The sequence below is a fragment of the Emydura macquarii genome, unplaced genomic scaffold, assembly GCF_026122565.2.
Source record: "Emydura macquarii macquarii isolate MOO-44397 ecotype Brisbane River unplaced genomic scaffold, CSIRO-AGI_Emac_v2 contig_1390, whole genome shotgun sequence".
Taxonomy (NCBI): domain Eukaryota; kingdom Metazoa; phylum Chordata; order Testudines; family Chelidae; genus Emydura; species Emydura macquarii.
Window position 1 is genome coordinate 24308766 of NW_027131527.1, and position 16653 is coordinate 24325418.

General features: G+C 44.4%; 1 protein-coding gene across 3 annotated transcripts in view; it reads right to left on the reverse strand.

The window, feature by feature from the left end:
- KNDC1 (kinase non-catalytic C-lobe domain containing 1) overlaps positions 1-16653 on the reverse strand; it is a 105502-nt gene that overhangs the window by 65567 nt on the left and 23282 nt on the right. For 2 of the 3 annotated variants that reach the window (XM_067552911.1, XM_067552909.1), the window contains 2 exons: positions 1680-1826; positions 284-401 (listed from right to left, as the gene is read on the reverse strand). In XM_067552911.1, the coding sequence (XP_067409012.1) occupies positions 284-401; positions 1680-1826 (265 nt within the window). Of the gene's footprint in view, positions 1-131; positions 402-1679; positions 1827-16653 lie in introns of those variants that run through there. The other variant, XM_067552910.1, reaches the window with a different exon arrangement.

Genomic DNA, 16653 nt, shown 5'->3' on the forward strand with positions numbered 1-16653 from the left:
CAAAGTACAAAATTTGAGAGAGAGGAGTCATAAGTCAGAATGGAAAATTGTTCAATGTAAGTTTATTTTTTTCACTGAATGTTTGGCTTTTTCCTAATAAAAGAGAATCCACATATATTTTGATTCAGGAGTTATTAAATAGGTTCTATTTTCTTTCTAGACAACAGAAAGAGTACAGCGATAGCATACAATATAACATTTTCAGATCATGTTCTTGGATTTCACTATTCACATGTTAGGACTCTGAAATATATTATATTAATTTGAAAAATATTAAGTTTACCTTGAAAAGTACCAAATGATTCTATTGAAAGCACCCTTCTTCCAACAGCAGATAGACTTCGACAAATATAACTTGAGGAAGCAAATTTCAATTTTTCTTCACATAATGATATAATACTCTACAGAAAAAGTTAAAACATATACTGATTACTTAAGGTAAACAAATTATCCAAGTTTTGGCTTTAAATGATCATGTTATCATTCATAGCACATTGCTAACAAGATACAGGACCATATACCATCTGGGTATAGTTTTGATCACAACATATGCTCCAGTAATTTCCCTGCCTGCATCAGGGAGCCCGGGGAGAGAGGTGTAGGAGATGGCCATGCCAGGTTTTATGCCCATGGGACTCTCCCATGGCTAGAGGATCCCTAGCAAGGGAATTGCAGGTGGTTTCCACTGTCTTCATGGCAACTAAGCACAATAAAGAAAACAAAATGAGAGAGAGAGAGAGAGAAAAATCGGTCCAAAAGACCATTTTCAGTCTCCTGACCTCAGACTTAAACAGCTGGATGTTACAAGTCTAAAGGCTTATCATATTGTACAAATTGAGACTCACTGGCAAAGAAAAATCAAGTTATAGCCCTCCTGGTATTCTTGAGCTACATAGTGGAAAATTCATGTAAATACAAATTAAAGCAAAACTATGCATGAAAGTCAAATAGTAAAGAGTAGGGTAACCAATACTTAAAATATAGATTCTTGAATACCTCACTTTGCAAAATCCTATACATCAATTAATTGTTTTGGTAAACAAATTAAAAGCAGATAAAATAAGAAAACAAATATGGCAAAACAAATATTTAAAATGTTAAAAAGGCATCTAATCAGAGGTGTTTCACCAAAAGAGTTGTACAATTACAGGAAAAACTCATCAGTAATATAATACAGGTATGGTACTTATCAGTAAAGAATGCTCTGTAAACGCCCAGAACTTTATCCTAAGCCTGACTCCCTCATCCCTCCTTTTACATACACTCAAAGTAAAATTTGAGAGTCACAACATGGGCTTTTTTGTAGTGTAATGCCCTCTTTTCTTTCTTATTCTAAGGTTTTCTAAAAGGAGATGTCTCAATGTCTCAAGAAACAAATCATGAATTGCAAGCGATGGTGCATCTGGGGACTTTGGATCCACATCTTACATGTACAACCTTCTGGGAACCACAATTACCATTAAGTAATTCCTCCTCTTTCCTCTACATTGCGTATCCAAGACTTTGGAGATAAAGAAAATGAAGGAATTTTTCTAACTCGGAAGACACTTCAGGTCAGTTACACAATATGGACATACAAAATAAAAAAAAAAAATGACATACACATGTAAGGAAAATGTTAGCTTACTAAAAGATTAAAAAATATATATATATATATTATATATAGCAGGATATTTTACCTCAATATCTGGCCTATCTTCAGGATTGTCTTCTTGCATTTGTTCCAGCAGAGTTTGTAGATCCTGCCCAAACTCTGATTCTATCTCAGGCTCCATCACATATTCAATTGCTGCTTTCAGTGTCGCACCCAAAGAATAGGTATGTGCCTGCATGAAGTTTAAAATAAGTTATTTAATATCTTACCAATTCACCACTAATATATGAGCTATATCTCTAGTCATTTGATGTGAATAACTTCTATCCTAGCAGAAGCAAAGTGAAAAAACATACTTAAATGTTATTGTTACAGTGTCCAAAAGTTGAACTATTCATTTTTAGAATTATTACAGAAGAGCATATTTACAACATAAATCAAAAGAAATATCAGGTTGTATACTTATAGCCTTTCTTCTTATGACCTCCAATGGTTAAGATTCTAGTTTACATCAGATACATTTTGTACACAAAAACTTTCTACCCTGTGTGTCTGAAAAAGATAGAAGAATATGGGAAGATTTTACAATGCCCAAGCTTGAGTTCTGCTCTATTTCTGACATAGGCCTTGACAATGTGTTAAGAGGTGTAATTCACTTCAGATAAATGGACACAGACCATACAACATCCATGTGACATCCTTATTTTATAGTTTCATAAGACTTTTAGAGTAGGATTTTGAAAAATGCTCAGGGTTGGCCTAACTCTGCGCCTACTCCAGTCAATGGTAAAATCCCACAGACTTCAGTAACAGTAGAATTAGGCTAATGCGGAGTTCTTTTGAAAATCTGACTTTAAAGTATTAAATCTGTCATATAATCCAGATAACTAGAAAAATTAAAAGGTTTATCTTAAAATGAAAAAAATGAATAGTAAACCAGCACTTTCAGATTTGGTTCATATTGTATTTGCAAATTCCATTTAGAGCACACTATTGTAACATAGTGACATTTCTAACCAAGTGCACAATTGAGTGTGTGTGTAGATTTGGAGGAGGAAGCTATGTAGACAGGCATTTGCTAGTGCTGAACCTTGCCTCAGGCGTTATAAAGCACAACCAATGGAACAGTGAAGCTATGGACTAGGAGCTTGTCATTCTAACTGCCTTGTTTTGACCAAGTTAACCATGTTTTACTAATTCACCCGGTCCTCTAGGCCGAGCCATTTTTCTGATCTTCCTAAATGGCAGAATTGCCTTCATTTTAGGTTAGCAAGATAACAAAAAACTCTAGGCAAGGGAGGAAGGAGCTACCATAATGGGAGATAGAGTCAAACCAAAATACTGAGCCAATGTAGTTCAGCTAAAACAGGCCTGCTCCTCCAGCCAAACTCATGGAAATACAAACCAGAGGACTGCTTGCCTGACTTTACATATGGGCTGTAGACTTATATGGCCAGAGCCTCATCTAGAATCATAGAATATTAGTGTTGGAAGGGATCTCAGGAGGTCATCTAGTCCAACCCCCTGCTCAAAGCAGGGCTAACCTCAGCTATATCAACCCAGGCAGGGCTTTGTCAAGCCTCAGCTTAAAAACCTCTAAGGATGGATATTCCACCACCTCCCTAGGTAACCCATTCCAGTGCTTCACCACCCTCCTAGTGAAATACTTTTTCCTAATGTCCAACCTAAACCTCCCCAACTGCAACTTGAGACCATTGCTCCTTGTTCTGTCATCTGCCACCACCGAGAACAGCCTAGCTCCATCCTCCCTGGAACCCCCTTTCAGGTAGTTAAAAGCTGATATCAAATCCCCCCTCATTCTTCTCTTCTGTAGACTGAACAAGCCCAGTTTCCTTAGCCTCTCCTCATAAGTCCTGTGCTCCAGCCCCCTAATCATTTTTGTTGCCCTCCGCTGGACTCTCTGTTTGCTTAAATGAGAGATATCCTTTTTGTAAACATACAGTTGTGGCAAAGTTAAGTCAGTGAACTGTATATGATCTGATCTGAGAGAACTGAGCATTCCTTAGAATTTACTCAACTGTTTTGCAGAAGATCTTCTCAATTAGCTTTCTCCAACACACCTAGAAAATGTAAGCTCTTTAAAAACAAACACACACACACCAGCACTGTACTATTCAGTAGAAGAAAAAGCATCATTCTAAGACAACATGTTTTGAAAGTCTCAGACATAAGCCCAGATAAGAATATTAGAGTTTTGCAGGGAGGGGGAAAAAATGCACCTAAACAGCAAGGACAGACTCTATTCACTCTCCTTCTGCCACTTAACTAAAGTTGGCACAGACTAAGGTTAGTGTTAGGTGACCAGAAAGAAGCCTTCCTCTGTAGCATGGGGCACGGCTCACTTGCTGGTGGATTCTCTTTTCCTTAAAGTCTTTAAACCATGATTTGAGGACTTTAATAACTCAGTCATAAGTTAGAGGTTTATTACAGGAGTGGGTAGGTCAGGTTCTGTGGCCTGCATTGTGCAGGAGGTCAGACTAGATGATCATATTGGTCCCTTCTGACCTTAGAATCTATGAGTCTCCCAAGGATTATTGATAGACTGGAAGAATCCCTATGATAAGATGGGAAACATTGGCATCACTGGTAAAAAGTTACACAAACAAGAAAACTGGGTGCCTAAAACATGAATAGCAAGAATATGGGAGCAGACAATCATTTCTGAACTCTCCCTAGGTCTCCCAGCCACATCACTACCCCCAGGGTGACCAGATAGCTAGTGTGAAAAATCAGGACGGGGTGAATGGTAATAGGCGCCTATATAAGAAAAAGCCCTGAATATCTGGGCTGTCCCTATACAATTGGGACATCTGGTCACCCTAACTACCCCACTTCTAAACATGGGGATGAATCCCACACTAACACTGATCAGACTATTCCCAGTATAAGTGTTATACTCTTTAGTAAATGTTTATAGGGTCAGGTTCTTAGCAGCATTCTTAGAAGGCAAAATAGCTATAAAAGAAATAAGGAACAACAGTCTTCTGAAACAGACAGAATCTAGGTCACTAATTTTGCTTGAAGTTGTAGCCATGTACTTGTTGTTTGTGTACTAGAACTTTCAGCTGTAAAGCACATTTTTTTTCCCCACAGAAGAAAGATTTTTTTCTACTAACCTAAAAGTTGGTATATAGCCAGTTTGTAGACAGAATTACAAATCTGTTGTGACAGTGTAAGATATATCAAGCTATAAAATGTATTCTTGTATTTTGATATTGGATACTTCATTTCTGAAAGTAAAAAGGATTTTATGTTTCTCTTTGGAAAACAGAATACCTGAAACTGAACAAATAAAACCCAAAAAGAACAAGAAAACTTTTTATATTGCTGTATTTGGAACATAGCAATAGTCAGTTTTTTTGGACATGCTGAACAGTCATCATACGCTAGCATTTTAATACCCAGTAAATAATCACAATTGTAAACGTTATTCTATGCATTTCTGTATGCATGAACAAATAATCTGTAACACACTGCACCACTGTGTTCCATAAAAGATGTCTCAGTATGGCCTTCCTCAAAATTAGCAGATTTACAAGAACAGCTTAGTTATGGCTCTAAAATTTGGAAAATCTGTAACATGAGTGTATTTACATTCACTAGATTTTGATGATAAATTTGTGTAATTACTGAAACTCAACAAAGGCAAGTTGCACTCACTTTAGAGTGACAGTGTCAGAATACTAGAGAAACTGATAGTAGTGTGTGTGGAGCAGGAAGCCCTATCAACTGGCCCTAGAAACTGGAATAACCAAAGAAATTCTATGAAGCAAGATTAAAAAAAAAAGGAAGGCATTTTTAGTTCCACTACCTGGTGTAAGCCATTTTTAACAGGACACCATATCTAGCTCAACACTATACTTCCCATTTCTACTCTACAGCACAGAGAGCAGAACATTTCAAGAGATCCTGAAATGGAATTCATTTAGTATGGCTCTAACCATTTATATAAGTTTTGCAGCTCAATAGTGCAGCAGTGGTTAGGAAAAACCTTAATATGGAGAGCACTGGTGTAAATAATTTAGGCCCCTACTTACTCATCCTTTAAATAACGAATAAATAAATACAATAACATTCTGAAAGTTATGTAAATCTGTAGCACTCAGTGTGTTATTAAAAAAAAGCTTATTTCAGAGCTGCAACTATGGAAGGACAAAATTATTTACCCCAAATCCTCAATCCATACTGCCCGAAAGGTTTGCTTCTTTGCTATTCAGCCCAGTAAAGACATAAGCAAAACCCTCCTGGAAAGCTCTGAGAAAACCTTTCTTCCCACATATAAACTACTGTGACCCTGCACAGAAACCAAGTTAACTGGCCAGAGAGAGGAGCCTAGATCATTCCTTAATTAAGTTTAAATACAAATCACTAAGTTGTCTAATTTAGAATACAAAGTCCTTGGGGGAGGGATCATGTGCATCTTTTGTAGACAAATGAATGCACGGGTTACATTCAGGTAAAACAAAAAAGGTGTTAAACCATTTCAGTGTCCGTAGAAGCAAACTGATTTCACTGATCTACCCACAAGATTCCACTTCAGGATCAGGCATGAGGAAGAGGTCAACTGTTCAGAAGATTTGCCCTTAATAAAGCAAATATTTTCAGTAGTAAACTACACACTGAAAAAACTGGCCACGGACATTACTTTTCAATGACAGTGTTTCCTTTCAAGTTTGCTGTAGTAGGTACAAAGTGAAGATATTCTTGCAGCTTATTTCCCATCTGAAGTCAGAGAGTGAAGTTTCACTGGATCTCACTATCATTCCGCAGAACACAAAAAAAATGCACAACCTGCTAGCCAGGGTGAAGCTTCAATAGGGATAGGCAGTAACGAGTGCTAACATGGAGGAAGGATGGAGCCGGGGACCCCACTGAGGTTGCCAATCCTCTGCCCATGCCTTTCCTGGGATGGCCTTTCCTGTGTCTGGTGGGGATGTGGTGGGAATGGGAACAAAACGGAAACACAGGATGGGTGTAGAGGCAGGCCCTCGCCCTCACCTCCACTAACTCATCATTGCCTGGTTCACAGAGGAGACCAATTGGTTTCCCCTGTCTCATTTAAGAGCACATAGGGCACCTTCTGGGTATTTGGCACCCTTTTGGCTCCATCCCTTTAGATAGTTGCCTCTTCCTCCCTTTAGAAAGGTGTGCTGCATGTCCTCTAGTGCCAGGGCTGCACCAATCACCTTTCCAGGGAAATCAGGAAGGGATTTTCCCCCACATATTAGAATACACACTCTCCCCCTGCTATATCCACCCCAGGAGTCTGGTTTTCAAAACATCAGTTTCAATTGTTGCAAATTGTGGTGAGTTTCCTGTGCCAATTGTAGGTTAACATGAGTCAATCTGGGCCCTTAACTCCAGGTGGGGACTAGTCAGGCACTTGTTTGGGCATTAGTTTAGCACAGTGTCAGTGCCCCCCTCCGCCTTGTGCAGTTTTAGGCTCTTCTCATCTTAAAATTCCTATTTCACACCAAGTGGGCAGACACTCTAGCTATCCAGGCCAAGTTTCTTATCCAGAGGTAAAGAGGATAGAGAAATTCAGTGAGGGGGGAATAAGGCCTTTCGCCACATTTGGATTTCTTGATACCTCTGCTTAAAATTAGCACTGAAAGTGTCCAGCAAGGTAGTTACTGGGGTGATGTCACTGTAAATTAAGTTAATGGTTAATTAAAGGAAGTTGCAGCTACTGCATTTAACCCATACTGCTGCGTTTGTGTCTCATTGTATCCGCATACACATCACTAGAATTCGAACACCGAACAAGGAACAGGCAGCTATATTTAATGGCTGCTTAAGATAGTCTATAAAATGATCTTCATAAGAAAATCTCATGGGAAGTGAAACCATACATTGCACCACATATGTGGATGTGGTATCATCCAGGAATTAAGCTGCAGAGGCAAATGAAATTGTATTTATCCTGCAACTTCAACCAGATCATCTGTACTCTGCCTATACTCCAGGACTGAGGCTGGTTTAAGAACCACCATCCACAAAAGTGTTGCTCCACACATAAGAGACCACCCTTTCCCCCCCTGCCTCCAGAAATAAGTTACCCCAGCCTATCACCCAGAGTAAGCAATTAGTCAAGCACTAAGCAGAAGGTTTAAAAAGTGATCTGCAAAGGATTTAAAAATCCACCTATAAGAACTGTCCTCCTACCCGCCTTCGTTCTTTATAAACGATCTAATTTTTTACCTTAGAAGCATCAAGTCTGGTTTCCCCTGATTTTGGTGAAGGACTTACTGGGGACTGCAGATGTTTATTGTGAACTCTGACACTTTAATTGAAGAGTAGGAGGCTATTGGTTCCTTAACAAGGCATCCGTGGTCCCAAATGCAAAATTGTCAATAAAATCTTAATACTACACTATTCTGTATTTGGTATTTAGTTTAAATGAATTACATATATATTGTGCATCTCACACTTTCACAGAACTCTAAAAGAGTTTTTTTTCCGTAAGTTTAAAAGATCTTAGCAGCTCTCTGAAATGTTGGTATATTCCATTTGTATTTATAAAATACCTTGAAAGATCCTACTTGGTTTGCAAAGGAGGGATCAAAAACCAAGCATCTGCTTTGTCAGACTACTTATGGCAATCTACCTCTCACACACTTTAAGTGTACCACTACCTTTTAGAAATAGATCAGGGTAAAATGGCGATAGATGCGCTTTTGCAACCATCCACTAGATGGAGCTTTTCCCAAGTTTATAAGAACCACTCACAGAATATGGACAGCAGATTTGGTGCTTATTGGGCAAATTTAGGTTCCTACTTTATACTTTGGGAGTTTACTGGCTTCAAGAACCTTCCCTGAAGATTTTTCTTAACATATGGAGAAAAGTTTTATAGGCAAATGCAGAGACTGCTTTATGAACATTGAAACAATTATTATAGGCCATGAATATGGATGCAGCCTCAACTGAACCTTGTCCTTATAGAATACTGTATAAGGGGGCTCTGAGGTCAAGGCCCTAATCCCGGAGACCCTTCTAGCTGAGGTAATGGCCACCAAGAAGGCTACCTTCCATGAAAACATGAGCAGAGGGCATGAAGTCATGGGTTCAAAGGGGGCCCCCCCCGTGAGTCTTGAGAGGACCAGGCTGGGATCCCAGGGAGGCACCAGGTCACAGACCTGCGGATAAAGTCTCTCCACCCCCTTGAGGAATCTAACCGACATGGGAGGGGAGAACAGCGATCTCCCCTTTAGTGGCTGATGGAAGGCCGAAACGGCCGCCAGGTGAACCTTCAATGAGGCTAGCGCCAGACCCTGGAGCTTTAGCTGGTGCAGGTACTCCAGGATCGCCTGTATAGGCAAAAGGCTGGGCGGAATAACCCGGGACTCCGCCCAACAGATAAACTGCCTCCACTTAGCCTGATACATGACTTGTGTAGGCGGCTTCCTGCTGCCAAGCAGGACTTGCTGGACCGCACCGAGCAGGCTCTCTCCCCCTCTGTCACCCACAGAGCCTCCAGGCCAGGAAGTGCAGGGAGTCCAGGTCCGGGTGCAACAGGCAACCATGGTCCTGGGATAGAAGGTCGTGTCGCTTCAGGAACTTCAGGGGTGGGGTGATTGAAAGGTCCAGCAGCATGCTGAACCAGTTCTGTCTTGGCCAGGCTGGAGCGAGGAGTATAACATCCTCCCTTGTCCCTCTTTATTTTCAGCAGGACCTTTGGCAGGAGTGGAATGGGCGGAAGTGCACACATAAGGGTCCCCCGCCAGTCCATGAGAAACGCGTCGGAAATCGACCCGGTCTCGCGACCCCAGAGCAAGTAGAACTTAGGACACTGTGTTCCAGGCCGACACGAATAGGTCCAGTTGGGGAATGCCCCACTTCCGGAAGATCATAGCCGCCACCTCTGGGTGTAGCGACCAGGCATAGCGGGGTAGAAATGACTTGCTGAGGCGATCCGCCTCATAGTTCCTCATTCCCGGGAGGTGAGAGGCCGTCAAGTGGAAATCGTGCCTCACGGCAAGGTCCCACAGACGGGTAGCTTCCTCGCAGAGGGCTGAAGAGCACGCTCCCCTCTACTTGTTTATGTAAAACATAGCTGCAGTGTTGTCCATCAGCACCTGTACCACTTTGCCTGTCAGGAATCGGAGGAACACCTTGCACGCTAGGCGAATGGCCCTCAGCTCCTTCACGTTGATGTGCAGGCGCCTCTTCTCCCCCAACCAGAGCCCCTGAATGCCTAGGTTGGCGCTGATGTGGGCTCCCCATCCTACATCCAAAGCATCGGATATTAGAGTGACTGACGGGACCAGTTCCCTGAATGGAACACCTTTCATCACTGCCCGGGGAGTCCACCACCGGTTTAGGGAGGCTAGGACAGGCAGGGGAAACTGTGACCACCCGGTCCAATGGGTGTCTGCTCAGCACATATATCGAGGCCAACCACGACTGAAGTGGTCTGAGCCTCAGGCGAGCTAGTCTCACTGCGTACGTGCAGGCCACCAAGTGGCCTAACAGCTGTAGGCAGCGCCTGGCTGTTGTCATGTGGCATCGGTGCAGCTGGGAGAGGATAGAGACTATGGCTGAGGCAGGAAGGCTCTGGCCTGGGAAGCATCCAGGGTGGCGCCAATGAACTCTATTTGTTGCACTGGGGTTAATGTGGACTTCTGTTCATTTATGAGTAGCCCCAGCCTGTGGTACATGGAGCAAGTGAGGGTCACGCTGTCCTGCACTTGGGACCTGCACCTGCCTCTGGCCAGCCAATCATCTAGGTAAGGAAAAATTTGCACACCTTTTCGTCTCAGGTGGGCAGTCGCTACCGCCATGCACTTTGTAAACACCCTGGGAGCCGAAGATAGGCCAAAGGGCAGGGCTGTAAACTGGTAATGGGAGCCAGCCGCCATGAAACGGAGAAAACACCTGTGGCTGGGGAGGATAGACACATGAAAGTATGAGTCCTTGAGATCGAGGGCGCCATACCAGTCTCCTGGATCCAGGAAAGGGATTATGGAAGCTAGGGAGACCTAAGTCATTTGACATATTTGTTTAGACGACGGAGGTCTAATATGGGTCTCAGACTCCCCTTCGCCTTGGGGATGAGGAAATACCTCGAATAGAACCTCTTCCCCCTTCTGTCTTGAGGGACCATTTCCACCGCTCCCAGACTGAGGAGGGTGTCCATCTCCTGTAAGAAGAGTTGCTCGTGAGAGGGGTCCCTGAAGAGGGATGGAGGGGGAGGGTTGTTGGGGGGGGGGGGGTAGATGTAAACTGCAGGGCATAGCCCCTCAAGACTATCCCAAGGACCCAATGGTCCGAAGTGATTTTTGCCCATTCAGGGCAGAAGGGCCTTAACCTGTTAAGGAAGGGGCGAGGCGGATCCAGGAGAGCAGTTGGGGCGCCACCCTTGGGTGCACCATCAAAAGTGTCTCCTCCGATTGCCTGACCTCCTGGGGGGCCCTTGCTGGGGAGCTGAGGACAAGTTAGGGGGCTGATTTCTTCTTCTAAACCCCCTATTTCTATCCCTATAGGGTTGGAAAGGCCTGGGCTGAGGCCTTGGTTGCTGCTGCGCCTGGGGCCGTGACTGACTCCTGGAAAACTGGGGCGTGTAAAGGCCCAGGGAGCAAAGCGTGACCCTGGAGTCCTTCAGACCATGCAACTTCACATCGGTTTGGTCCGAGAATAGGGCTGACCCATCAAAGGGGAGGTCCTGGATAGACTGTTGCACCTCCTGGGACAGGATCGAGGACTGTAGCCACGAGCATCTTCGCATGCAGATGGTGGAGGCTATGGCCCTGCCTGCTAAGTCAGCAGCGTCCCAGGATGTCTGGAGCGCCGCTCTAGCTACCGCGGTTCCCTCCTCCAAGATAGTGTTAAAGTCTGTGGCCTGGTCCTGGGGCAGGGCCTCAGCGAACCACCTGAGGGAGTCCCACAGGTTGAAATGATATCTGCCCAGGAGGGCCTGAGGGTTGGCAATCCTAAACTGAAGGCTTGCTGTGGAATAAATCTTTCTCCCAAACAAGTCCAGCTTCTTATTGTCCTTGTTCTTGGGAGTCGACCATGGCTGGCCTTGCCTATGCCGCTGGTTAGCTGTGTCTACTACCAGGGTTCCCAAGGTGGGGTGGGTGAACAAATACTCAAACCCCTCAGCCAGGACGGAATATTTCTTCTTGGCCGCCTTTGACGTCGGGGCAACCGAGGAAGAGGTGCCTTGAAATCCTCCAGTGGCACAGATTAATCCTGGGAGACTGCCTCATCAGGGGAGGAGGAGGACTACAGAGGTGCAGCCTGTGGGTGTGCCCCCTCCTGGCGAAGTGTTGTACCCGCTGTTCCCTCCTGGGGGTCCGACTCTTCTTCCAAGGAGCGGTGCCAATGGGCCTTCTCCTGTGCCATACACCCCTGATGACTTAATGGATTGGAGCTCTGGTCCCACCTGGAGACCCCATGGTGCCCAATGAGGCCATTGTTGCGGCCATTGTCCCTGAGGCCAACCCGGGGCTGACTGTGCCACAGGCTCTGACGCTTTGTGGGGGCATCAACTTACCCGATGACTGTCCCCTGGGAGACCCTGAGGCATCATTGGAGTCAGAGGCCCTGGACCAGCGGTACCGTGCTCGTCCCTGGTCCTGGGCACACTTCTGGGCCGGGGACTGCCCTCTCAACGCCTCCAACCTGGAGGACGATGGGGACTGCCGCCATTGCCACGAGTGGTGCCGACAAGCGGGGGTGCACTCTGAAGAGCTAGAGGTACTCGAGCATTGTCTCAGTACCAATGATTTCCGCTGCCGCTTGCCTTGAGGCTCTGTGGACGCCTTCGGTGACCAAGGTTGGCGCTGTCCCGAACTCCTTGGTACCAAACCAGACTCGGGCGACTGGTTCTGCGCCACGAACTCTGTGGTGTCGGGTCTTCCTCCGACGACTGGGTTCCACGCTGTCTAGGTACAGGCGAACTCCTCGGTGCTGGGGAACTGGAACAGGAGCTGTCCGAGCGCCGCCTGGCAGACCTCAACCGGTGCCGCCTCCTAGCTTGCGCTGCCTCCGGTGCTGGGGATCGACGTCAGTGCCAAGAGGGAGATTCCACATCCCGTGCTGGGGCAGGTCGGCTCGACGATGCCAACCTGGAGCGGCTACTAGGGGAGCGGCGGCTCTGCTCTAACCTCAGAGACTGTCCGGCGGGAGATCTTCCTCCCTGTACTGGGGATCTCCTCTGACATTCAGGGGGACCCAACACGGGTTTCCCCCATGACACCGACCCCTTTTCCCTCAGCGGAGGAGGAGGGCGGAGGTGGCGTAGGCAAGACCAAGGCTCTTGCCGCCTGAAAAGCCTCTGGTGTCAACAGCGTCGGCAGGGGCACTCCCACACTCCCAGGAGTCGGGGGAGGATCCCTGACTGGAGATGCAGGCACCGGAGAAGTCTCGATGGGCTGAGTCCAGTGCATCTCCGTACTCGACCCTGCCCATACCGACAGTGCAGGGGCGTATCCGCGCTCTGCGCGCTACTTCTTTTTCTTCGGTACCGGTGATGTTGCACGGTGCCAAGTCAAGGGCGGCACTGACAGTGCGCTCTGTACCGAAGTCACACTCGGTATCAAGGCGGAGCGGGTCAGCTCGGACGCCGGGCAGAGCGCTGCCCCCATCAACAGGGTCTTCAACTGGATTTCTCGGTCCTTTTGAGTCCTTGGTTTGAAAGCCCTGCAGATCTTGCACTTGTCTTTTCTGTGGGCTTCCCCCAGGCACTTAAGGCAGCTGTCGTGGGGGTCACGGAGTGGGAAGGCACACAGCTTGAAGCCTGGGGACCGGGGCCTGGCCCGGCTGCATGAAGTCCCAGCAGGGACTGCCTTATCTCTGTCTACACTTAACAACTAACTAAAACTAAACTCAGAATACAAATGTGTCCAACAAGGGGAAGATTGCTTGCTGTGAGCAAGGCTAGTTCCAGCAACCATCACGGATGGAAAGAAGGAACTGAGGGGACGTAGGGCCGGCAGCACCTCATATACCGGAGCCAGGCCTACGGGATCTGCTAAGGGGAAAAAAGTTCCGGGTAACCATGCACGGAAGCATGCACACACCTATAGAGGAATGGAAATGAGAAAGCACACGAAGAAGAATATTAGATATAGATATCAGAGTATGTCAGTCACTATAGCTTTCTACATAGAATGACTATAAACATTAGCATTTAGTAGACTCACCATCTGCTTAAAATGACATGAAGTGAGGAGTACCATAAAAATAGTGTCAAGGTAACTAAAAATCTGTGCACTCAAGTCTTTTTTGAGGACATAATGCAACCCTGTTCAGTTATACATGGTGAAAGACTGCCTGTTGTCTTAGAGATAGATTACATTAAGGTTGAATCAAGAGAAACAAAATGACTAACAAGAACACAGTAGGTGTGCAAAATGTCATTTGGCAACATACACTTGTATGGACTAAACACACTAGATATTATCCAATGGCATACCTCTAGAAGATTAAAAAAGAGTCAGTATGTGGACTTATCAGAGTTTAATGAGATTTCCAGAAAACTTTTAAGCAAATTCACAGATGTAGTTGATCCACAGGGTTTTAGTTCTCCTGTGATATTTTTCTTGAAAATGACCATTCAACAGCTTTCTGAAGCTGTTCATGAAAAAATATTTGTGAATGCAAGTAAGCAAAATGACATCAGATTCACATCACAACAGGTATATGGAACATTGATCAGATATTCTCCATCACAGGACACTGAGAAATCTTAATCTTCTAGTCATCATGCATTCATGATTTTAACAAAAACCTCAATATAGACTGCCTGCCGTAGGAACCGCTTTGCAAGGTTCATTGAAAGCCTCAAAATTCTGTATTAAATTGCATCAGCCTGTGGTGGCAAGATGGTACAGTATAATCACAAAGGAATGGCAATTAGGCATGCCACATTTTGGCCACTGCTTTAGCTCTGCGCAATGACTCTTGGTACTGAAAACTGATTAGCATCCACTCACTCAGACATTCTGGCTATTCCAGGAAGGTCAGAAAAATCTCCATCTCAAAAAGAAAATTTCTATTACATCAGATTAATGGGAACTAGAGCTGGAAAAAAAACCTACCAGACCCTTTTGCATGTCAGACTCATTTGCTGCAGCTTGTCCCAAGTTTGTATGTAAGTTCTTTGAGGCAGAGACCATCTTTTACTATGTGTTTGTATGGCATTTAATACAATAGGGCCCCCAATCACCATTGGGGCTTTAGGCACTACTGAAATACAAATAAATAAAATAAGGTAGGAATAAAGTAACAGGAAGAATATGAGACAGAATTAAAAATTCCCAGTACACAACACATCATGTCCACTCCACTTGTGAACAAAAACACCAACACCCACTCTGACCCTCCCAACATATTTTCCTTGGAACCTCAACAAATTCTACAGGAAAGGAACTTAGAAATATGGCTACCCATGACAAACTTAGAAAAGAAGTGCAAACTACAAGGTGATGTTTAGGAAGCTGAAGCCTCTGGGGCACCAACTTACCAATGTCCTTCAACTTGAGTACCATCTAATCAGACCCAATGGACTCTCCATACATTCGTGCAAGAAAAAACAACAAAAAAAAAAAGAACCCCCTCCCCTCCAAAAAAAAAAAAAAAAAAAAAAAAAGTGAGGACATCACCCTTTCCCCAAGTCCTGAGTGTTACATTTAGGTTTTTCCTCTTCAAGAAATTCCACATTGTCCAACATCTGTGACATACTGGTAGTTCCATTTTAAAGTGATTGAGATAAAAGCTTGGCCAAATACAATCCTCATCACAGTTTGAGAGAATAGAGAGTTTGAACAGCATGTTAACCCAGAAGCAAGTTTTCACCCTTTTAAGTTTTTCCTCTAGAAGATAGGGTGTACTCAAGATTGAAAATATATTTCCTGGAAAGCATCACACCTTATTTATGTCAACAGAAGTTGCCTTGAAGCCAGTGTCCCTATAGCAATCCTGCCTTAAATATATAGAGGAGTATTGATAGACTCTACAAGGGAACTGTGACAAGCTCTCATCCATAGGATATAAGGCTTTTGAAGGTGGGAAATTTGGTCCACACTAGTCAATCACTGTCAAGTTATTAGTTAGGTGCAAGACACCAAACTATTTCCACCCCCAGCCAACCACACCAGGTAAGTTAGATGGCTTATTTAATCTCCAGGCCCTTTCCTTCTAGTCTTCATTCACAGCGCTGTCTCACATTGACATAAATAAATAAATCGACACAGGACATTAATGCCTTCAATATACTGTACAATGGGCTGTACAAACAAAAATAAAGACAGCACCATGCCAGAAAATTTTATTCTTAAAAGGCAAATACGATAGTCCCATCTTCTATGTAACTAGGAAATCCAGAGGTGGGGATAGTTTCAGGTTTAAACTTATCTTAGAAAAAATATCATTTTGTCATCATGAAAGACAAAATAGCTTATAGTACCACACCACTAGCAGGGCCTGAGACCGTATGTGGAAGAGAAGATGGGGAGGAAAGTGGGGAAGGTTTGCAGAGGTGATTCTAGTGAGAATCCACACTAAGCCCAATGTTATTGAATATTTTATCAGTGATCTGCAAGAAAAAATTACTGTTGATAAATTTTGCAGGTGACAAAAGAAGGTGTGCGATGTTATCAATATGCTGATGATACACAACTTTATGTCTCTGCCTCGGACAATGCAGTTGTGAGCCTCAACTAGTTGAGACTGGGGCAAGGATGAGTGAGAGCTAGCTGAAGCTCAACGTGGCTTGGAGGAAGCTGCCAGAGGAGATGATGGGGGTAGTATCAGACCCTTGGACTGTGAGAGTATGTCTTCCATGAGTTACTACGGTTTACAATTTAGGGGTTATTTTAGACCTCCAGCTGCTATTTGACAGGCATGTACCAATTCTTATATTTGACTACTGCAATGCACTCTCCATGGGACTGTACCTTAAAAACCAGACACTGAAGCTCAGACAGAATGTAGCGGCTTGCTTATTGAGGAGGGTGTACGACATCAGTGTTCTGGGATCTGCACTGGCTGCCCGTTGGTCTCCAGATGGAGTTTAAGATGTGGTTATGACC